This window comes from Fukomys damarensis, unplaced genomic scaffold (genome assembly GCF_012274545.1).
Source record: "Fukomys damarensis isolate Sample0158 unplaced genomic scaffold, DMR_v1.0_HiC HiC_scaffold_32, whole genome shotgun sequence".
Taxonomy (NCBI): Eukaryota; Metazoa; Chordata; class Mammalia; order Rodentia; family Bathyergidae; genus Fukomys; species Fukomys damarensis.
This window is the reverse complement of record NW_022900944.1, coordinates 31,809,063-31,816,573: the sequence shown is the minus strand read 5'-3', so window position 1 is coordinate 31,816,573 and position 7,511 is coordinate 31,809,063. Positions and strand designations below refer to the sequence as shown.

Sequence of the window (7,511 nt, the reverse complement as noted above, 5' to 3'; positions counted from 1 at the left end):
CAGCCCGCCCAGGAGCAGGTGCACTGCCTGGCCGGCCAGCCCGCGCCGCCCCGCCCCTGGCGGTAGCACTTGCCCCACCCTCCCATCCGGACCTTGACGTCAAGGGGGCCGCGACCAGGAGCAACGCGGAGCCTGCGTTCCCTAGGAAACGGAGATGGGGGTGGGAAAAGTGCTCCTCTGCTCTTACATCATCACGCTACGATTCGTGCGTCCGGCCGGAGAATCTGAGGAAGGAAGGACTCGGCTAATCCGAAGGGCAAATGTAGGAAGTGACATTTATTGAGCGTTGTCTGTGTATTAGTACTCCTGGCCTTACAAGGCCTTATATTTTGTACACGAGGAAGCAAAGTCATAGTGTTTGCTGACACCAACAAGGTGGCTTCGAGCCAACTCATTCGGACCACCCTCAGCCACAGACTCCAGATCCCTCTCCACCCGAGATAGCCGTTGGCCCTTTCCTGGAGCTACGGGAGTCTTGAGGAACGGCCCCAACGCCGGGGTGCTTTTCGTAGAGATCCACCGGTAAGAATAATCGAGCCAGCAACCAATCAGAGTAGAAACCTGCGCACAAATTTCCGAAGGCTACTCGGGTGCGCACGCGCGAAGGGCACTGGGCGGGGCCTGGGCCTCGGGACCCGCCCGAATATCACGCGCTTCCTCTTCCGACCAGCGGCTGGGCAACGGCGCGGGCGGGAAACCTCCACCCGCTGCTTTCCGCTAGGTGCCGCCGCGGCAATGGCAGGCGTGGGCTCTCTTGTGTTGCGGCCCTGGATTCGAGAGTTAATTCTGGGGTCAGAGGCACTCTCAAGTCCGCAAGCGGGGCAGCTCCTTAAGGTAAGCCCTCACTCATGGCCCGGAGACCCAGGCGGGGGGCGGAGGCCGGGGTGGTGAGATTGACGCCGGTCACCGCCCTCAGGTGTTGCAGGACGTGGTGACCGCGGGCCCGTCTCACGCCCCTGACATCCTTGACGGCGGAGCCATGCTACTTGTGTCCGACGGGACTCACAGTGTCCGATGCCTGGTGACGGGAGAGGCCCTGAACACTTCAGACTGGTGAGAGGCCGTTGGGCTCCGGGAGGATCAAGCACAGCTGGAGAGGGCGAGGGCGTGGTTGAGCCCGAGGTGGGCGGGTCCGGTGTCCTGGAGAGCTAAGTCCTGAGGGTCGACTGCCCCTGCAGGGAGGAGAAGGAGTTCGGTTTCAGCGGGACCGAGGGCCGGCTACTCCTGCTTCAAGTCTGTGGGGTCCGCATCCAGATTGCTGATTGTGGGGCGGTGAGTGGTGAGGCCGGTGTGGGCGGGTTCTGGATGTTCTCCACAGTTCTTAAGTCCTGCCCCACACCAACTTCTGCAGCCGGCGGAGTTCTACCTCCAGGTGGACCGCTTCAACCTGCTGCCCATAGAGCAGCCCCGGGTACCGGTGACTGGTTGGTAAGTGATGCCTCCAAGGGACATGGGTGTAGCTTAGTAGCAGAGTATTTGACACATGGAGACCCAGGCTTTAATCGCCAGCACAGAATGTGGTGGGTGTGCCTCCCCCTTCTATCTACCAGCTCTCCCCACCCAGTATGAAGCCTGGCTGGTGTTGGCATAGGCATTTGGATGGGAGGTTTTGGGTGTCTGGTAATATTGACTGTTTACCATTCTCCACTTTTCCCCAGCAACCAGGACCTGGATGTGCAAAGAAAGCTCTACGACTGCCTTGAGTAAGTCTGGGCTTGGGTTCTGGGGCTACGTGTGGTCTGTTCAAGGGGTGGCAGATGTGGGCAGACAGGCCCTAGGATTGTTCCTGAGGCCTGTCCACTCTGTTTCTGTAGGGACCACCTTTCAGAGTCCAACTCTTCCAATGCAGGTACTGGTAGGGTTGTCCAGTAACCCTACCTAACTGTATGGCATAACCTCTCTTGCCATCACCCTGTGCTTCCTCTCCACATTCTACTTTTCTTTCTTTTTGATCTTCAATCTACTGTCTGGTCCCTTGTCCCAGGCTTAACACTGTCCCAGCTTCTGGATGAGGTACAGGAGGACCAGGAGCATCGAGAGGCACTGGTGCGCCTGGCTGAGAGCTGCCTGATACTGACAGGCCCTTGCACGGCACCTCCCCTCACCCACTGGGCTGTCTCTCGCTGTGGGGCTACGGTCAGTCTGGGGCTTCCCTTGGGAAGTGTCAGGGTGAGGAGTTGGGTAAGGACCAGGCTGAGAGTTTATGTGCTATAGGAAGAAGCCCTGTACACTGTCCCCAGCTTATTGCTGCACATCTCTGAGAATGACCAGCAAATTCTGAACTCTCTGGGCTCAAGTCAGAGAGCACAGGGTAAGGAAAACTAGAGAGGTCATAAGGGGAGTTCCTGGGGCCCAGAACCCACACTGCTGATGAGCCACCCCAGAACCCCCAGGCCCTGTGCTGTGCCCACCACAGTGGCCTCTGCAGGACTCATCTCTGACCCTGATCTCCTGACCATCCATACCCAGTTCTTCTGGGGAGGAGCTCAGACCAGAAGCACACTCTGTCAGTCATCTTCCCAGGCTACGCAGGATGCTGTGGAATAGTGTGCAGCGGGTGGGGCAAACAGGCCTTACAGGTTTTCCTAAGTCACAGGCCACTCAGCAGCTATGAGCTGAGAGGGCTGTGCCCAAAGTGTGTCCCCTCTTCTTCAGGGGCCCCCGCCTTACCTGGGCATGAGCTGTTGGAAGAAAGCAGTGCCACTGTCAGCCTTCTGCCTGCCCCACCCTTGGCTGCTCCAGACCCAGTGCAGAGGGATAGCTCCCAGCCCTCACCAATTATCTGCTCAGCCCATGGCCCCCTGCTTCCCACTTCCCCACACTGCAGTCATACACCCAACTCTCCACACCTGAGCTGCACCCCCAGTCTCCCATCCCTTGGCCAGGCCTCCAGTCCACATCAGGCTCAAATTACCAAGCTCCAGAAGCCTAACCTAGAATTTAAGGAGCAAGAATCGACCCCCAACAACCAGCAGCCTTCTCTAAGGACCACAACCAAGAAAGCCCAGGAACCCTGTGCTGCGTGGGTGAGCACTGATCCTCTACAACTGGAGAGGAGAATGGGGAGGCCTTTAGATAGAGCTGGAAGGGGAGTAGGGATAGCTTTGGATGGGATTGAGGCACCTTGTTGGCCCCTTCCCAGACACCATATCCCTTTCAGGATCCCCCCAAAAGGCATCGTGATGGTTCTGCCTTCCAGTATGAATACGAGCCACCTTGTGCTTCCCTCTGTGCCCAGGTCCAAGCTGCCAGGTGAGTACCCAGCGATTCTCCCTCTCTCTTTGTCACCAGTCCCAGGCCACCTTGACATGAAACTGTGGTTTCTTCCAGGTTACCTTCCCAGCTTGTGGCCTGGGCATTGCATTTTCTGATGGAGCCAGAGTCTGAGCTAACTCAGGTGTGAAGAATCATGCAGGCACATTGGCGGATATGGACACACAAGTCCAGGCAAGGACAAACAGTGCTCCACACTCTGTTTCCTTCAAGTTTTTTAATAAAATAATTTCATGCGGCAGGAGAGGAGAGGATCAGGGGTTGGGACCGCCGCCTCTTTGGTCTGTGGCTGGGGAGGGTGGGCTCTGCTCAGGGCTAGAGGGCTCTGTGGGCTGTGGGGGTAGAGGCTCGGTTCCAAGGCCAGATCCTATGAGGCAGAAGAAGAGAGGAAGGGTGAGGGCTATGCTGAGCAGTGCTGCCACCCTACCAACTGGTCCTGGCCACCTCTTACCTAGGCTTGGAGACAGGGGTGCCTCGAGCTTCGGTCTACGCTTGAGGACTGGGGAGCGCTGCAGTCGCAGGGGCCGTTCTAAGGGGCACAGAAAGGCTTGCTGTCTGTCCATCTCCCATCCCTCTCCTCACCTCCAGTGCATGCAAGAGTGCACACACACTGCTGCCCTCAGCTTCCCCTTCCCCTGTATCCTCTACCCCTGACAGAAGTGGCTTTTGGGAGGTGGAGCCAGGGCAAGTAGGAAGGGCTTGTCAGACCTTTGCTCCTGGCCTTTTGGCTGATTTCTCCATCCTTCACACCACTGGTGGCCCCCTCCAAGGACCAGAACCACAATGGCAGCCCAGGAGCCCACCCTGTCTCCTGCACTCAAGCACACACGGAGGTGTTGCCCTCACCAGCAGGGGCCTGGAGCTGGTCCTCATGCACAGACACTGCTCGTCGCCCTGCTGAGAGAGGCCTCGGCCTCAGCTGGCCATCTGGGGGAGGCCAGGGTATCAGGGTATGCTCCCAACAGTTGCCCCCACTCCAGCCCTTGAGTTCCACCTTCAGGACCCCAGGGTAGGTGAGTTTCCAGCAGGGCCTCCTCCAATCCTCAGCCCAGGGTTGGGTGGGGGGTGGGATGCTTGCCTACCTTCATTCCTTGGGCCCAAGCAAGGGTCCTCCGGAAGGCCCAGGCTGTCAGCAGGGCTGGCTCTGCGGAGGTTTGAGCTGGGACAAGGTGAGGAGGGGGGGCCTGGACCATCCTGTTGGCCCCAACCACGGCCTCTGAGCTCTGCATTCAATTGCTGACCCAGTGTCTTCCAGGTGGCAGACTCGGGCCCCTGGGCCCCTGGCCCAGGTCTGCATGAGGGGTCTGCAGGGGAAAGAGTCAGCCAAGACCTGGGCCAGGCCTTGGAAATTGCAGTGGTCTGACTCACACTTTTTTTTTTGAGACAGGGTCTTGCTATGTAGTTCAGGCTGGCCTTGAACTCCCAGTGTAGCCCAGGCTGGCTTCCAACTCAAAATGGTCCTCCTGTCTCAGCCTCCCAAGTGCTGGGATTAGCACGCCACCACACCCAGCTGGCCCACTCTTATCTGTCCCTGTATTCCCCCTAGCACAAAGTGGCCCTCACTCACCAGCAGACACAGAGTGAGTTCGGGACTTGATTGAGATAGGTGGGGTCTCGATGGAGCTGTCCATTATGTCACCTGCAAGGTGGGGCTGAAGACTCAGGCAACAGACCATAGGGGTAAGGGGAAGAAAAACCTGGCCTCTTCCCCTCCCGCAGTAAAGCAAGTGCCTTGGGGACCATCTCTAAGGACACCCGCTACATACACTGCCTTATCCCAGGATCCCACTTACCATCTGAGCCAGCTTTCTTGATTTCACCATCTTTACTCTGTAGGAAACAAGGCAGTCAAACCCCAACCCCGCCTCCCTCACCCTATCCTTTTGTTCATTCTTGTTCTTCTAACCCAGTCACAGAAGGCCTTCTATGAACTGGGCAAGCACATGGTGAACCCAGTCCCAGCCCTCTGAGAGCTCACGGTCTGGGATGGCAGATGGCACACAAAAACATGGATGCACATTCATAGATAAATACATCATGTTCTTAGTTCTGCAATGTACTTTCCCCACTTCACTGTTTCTAAATGCAGGCAGGTCTCACATGTGTATTTTCTAAAAAGCTATTAAGTAGATGGTACATAGGGCTGTGGTTCTTAATAGGGACTGTGATCAGAGTGACATTAGCAAGATGGCCATAGAAGGGAATCTGAAGGCCCACAGGGAACTGCTGAGATGGCTCAGGAGGAACCTGGTGTAACCCATGACAAAATGATTCAGAGCAGGGCAGATCCAGAGTGGAGCACAAGAGAAAGGTCTGAGAAGCCCCAAGAGAGGAGAGCAAAAGTGGCCAGGACCAAGGTCCCATCAGACCTTGTAGCAGCAGGATTGGAAATGTGAACTTTGAAGACCCTGGACTTTCAAGTACAGGTGACAAGGTCAGATTTCTGTTAGATCTGTAGAGGACTTTCCCAGGTCCTAGGAGGATTTGTCATTGGCAGACACCAAGAGGGAAAGAAAGTTTAATCCCATGATTATTTTGACAGGGAAGGGAGTGAAACTAACAATAAGATCTATGTGTACTGAGTCTCTTCTTCCTGGTCACATGTCACCTATAGATTTGCTGTGTGTCACCTGCCCCCTCACTTTACACTCATGACCCCCCAAACTCACTTGCTTCCTCTTGCCCTCGGCACCCCCACTGCCCCGGCTCACACCGATCCTCTGCAGCATAACTTGTACCCGCTGTTCAAAAGATGGGGCCAACTCTGTGTCTCCCCGCTCCAGGGGCCTCCGCTGTAGACAGAGAAGGATGAGTCAAGACAGAACCCCTTCCCTGCGTCCCAAAAGAATCCTCGTCCTGTCACCAGGCCTCACCTTATCAGGTCTGGCATTCAGTGTCTCCTCCTCCTCAGCAGGCAGCAGTATCATTGAGTAGGCCTTGCTTTCCCGTGTGTACCGAGGCCTGCTTCTTCGGGCAGGGTCAGGGCTGCTGGGGCCCCCCTCAGCCCCACCAGACTCCTCACCACGGCCAGGACGGGCTGGAGGCCGCAGCAGGTCCCCAAGAGTGGTTTTTCGGGTGCGGGCTGCTGCACCAGGGCTGGTCTCTAGATCAGGCCGTGGACCCCGTGTTGAACGAGGCTTCTTAAAGGCAAAGAGGGTGCCCAACTTCTTTCGAAGTGTACGGGGGACAGGAGTGGCACCCCCTTCGGTGGCTGGGTCCTCCTCGGGGGCCCAACTGTAGGGACAACCAGCAGTGAGTGAAGAAGCCCATGGGCATCCCACCCTATCCCACCCCAGGCAACTGCCCCTCACTCACAGGCGATCCTGCTGGATCAGCCTTTTGGAGAAGAATTCCTCCACGCCCTCGTCCACGCGGGCACTGAGCCCATTCCCTTCCTGCGGCAGGGCTGGGGGCACCTGGGCAAAACCATGAGGTCAGGGTCAGGGTTGAGTGCAACTGTGGCTTCTCCCCACTCCCCTGTCTAGCAGTCTGCTGTGGGTAACAGCAGGATCCCAGACCTGGGGTAACCCTAAGGGGCTGCTCTTAACAGCTCTCCCACTGTCTAGTGCTAGGTTTCACACACTGCTTTCATTCTGCCCTTGCATACCCAGCCCACACTCATTCCTGTTCCACAAGTGAACTGAACCACCTGGCCCACCAGCAGGCTACAGCACCCCTGCGTCCCTGGGGTCACACATTCCACCTGCCAATCCCTCAGCTCCCAGCAGTTTCCTGCAGTACCCCCACCCCCACCCCAACCGGCCTACTGCCGGCTGCTGCGTCAGACCCTTGGGGGCCTCCAGCCGGCTCCTCCTCGACTTCCGCCAGTGCCCACTGCCCCCTTCAGTTCCCAGCCCACACACATCTCCACACATACACAGCTGGAAGCACGAGAGGCAGGACTGTCCCTAAGGCCCTGGGGGAAGAAGGGCAAGACGACGGACACCCCCCCCACACTCAAGCAGGCCATTCTGTGGAGAATACCTCTCCACCCAGAAGCATCCCACATGAAAACTGCACACCCGGGGTCCCATATCGGCACGGCCTGGGGTAGGGGGTATCCAGGACGAAGCCAGGATACGGCCGCACGACCAAGTGGCCTTGGGCTCCCACAACCAGCCTCCGTGCCCGCCATCACTGTGCGGAGCGACCCGAACAACCACGACCCCCAAGTCCATGAGCTCCGGCATGGGGGGAGGGCGCTCACCTGAGGGCCCCCCGGCGGCGGGCGGTGGTGG

The 7,511-nt window shown here is 57.7% G+C and overlaps 2 protein-coding genes across 5 annotated transcripts in view; one reads left to right on the top strand and one right to left on the bottom strand.

Moving 5' to 3' along the window:
- The first annotated feature begins 150 nt into the window (after positions 1 to 150).
- Acd (ACD shelterin complex subunit and telomerase recruitment factor) lies at positions 151 to 3,423 on the top strand. 4 transcript variants are annotated; one of them, XM_019205750.1, is made up of 12 exons: positions 151 to 522; positions 722 to 834; positions 917 to 1,053; positions 1,179 to 1,272; positions 1,352 to 1,428; positions 1,659 to 1,703; positions 1,815 to 1,849; positions 1,985 to 2,136; positions 2,215 to 2,311; positions 2,656 to 3,026; positions 3,161 to 3,252; positions 3,331 to 3,423. In XM_019205750.1, exons 2-12 carry the CDS (start codon positions 736 to 738, stop codon positions 3,401 to 3,403), a joined length of 1,272 nt encoding a protein of 423 aa, XP_019061295.1. In that variant the 5' UTR covers positions 151 to 522; positions 722 to 735; the 3' UTR covers positions 3,404 to 3,423. The 4 variants fall into 4 exon arrangements, with proteins under 4 accessions (XP_019061295.1, XP_019061294.1, XP_033613924.1 ...); XM_019205749.2 differs by having other exon boundaries at positions 671 to 834; XM_033758033.1 differs by lacking the exon at positions 151 to 522 and having other exon boundaries at positions 627 to 834; positions 1,179 to 1,242.
- Positions 3,424 to 3,509: 86 nt separating this feature from the next.
- Positions 3,510 to 7,511, bottom strand: part of Carmil2 (capping protein regulator and myosin 1 linker 2) — a 12,767-nt gene continuing 8,765 nt past the window's right edge. The window contains exons 30-39 of the mRNA XM_033757901.1: positions 7,481 to 7,511; positions 6,589 to 6,689; positions 6,147 to 6,507; positions 5,943 to 6,065; positions 5,067 to 5,103; positions 4,841 to 4,912; positions 4,356 to 4,577; positions 4,120 to 4,200; positions 3,725 to 3,802; positions 3,510 to 3,640 (exon numbers count right to left, since the gene is read on the bottom strand). Of these exons, the coding sequence (XP_033613792.1) occupies positions 3,528 to 3,640; positions 3,725 to 3,802; positions 4,120 to 4,200; positions 4,356 to 4,577; positions 4,841 to 4,912; positions 5,067 to 5,103; positions 5,943 to 6,065; positions 6,147 to 6,507; positions 6,589 to 6,689; positions 7,481 to 7,511 (1,219 nt within the window). The 3' untranslated portion in view covers positions 3,510 to 3,527. The remainder of the gene's footprint in view (positions 3,641 to 3,724; positions 3,803 to 4,119; positions 4,201 to 4,355; positions 4,578 to 4,840; positions 4,913 to 5,066; positions 5,104 to 5,942; positions 6,066 to 6,146; positions 6,508 to 6,588; positions 6,690 to 7,480) is intronic.

What these genes read in the sequence shown, in the direction of transcription:
- Acd (XM_019205750.1), top strand. Translation starts at nt 736, where the DNA reads ATGGCAGGCGTGGGCTCTCTTGTGTTGCGGCCCTGGATTCGAGAGTTA. An exon ending in AAGCGGGGCAGCTCCTTAAG is followed by an intron (nt 835 to 916) that starts GTAAGCCCTCAC and finishes CACCGCCCTCAG; the next exon opens with GTGTTGCAGGACGTGGTGAC. An exon ending in AGGAACCCTGTGCTGCGTGG is followed by an intron (nt 3,027 to 3,160) that starts GTGAGCACTGAT and finishes TATCCCTTTCAG; the next exon opens with GATCCCCCCAAAAGGCATCG.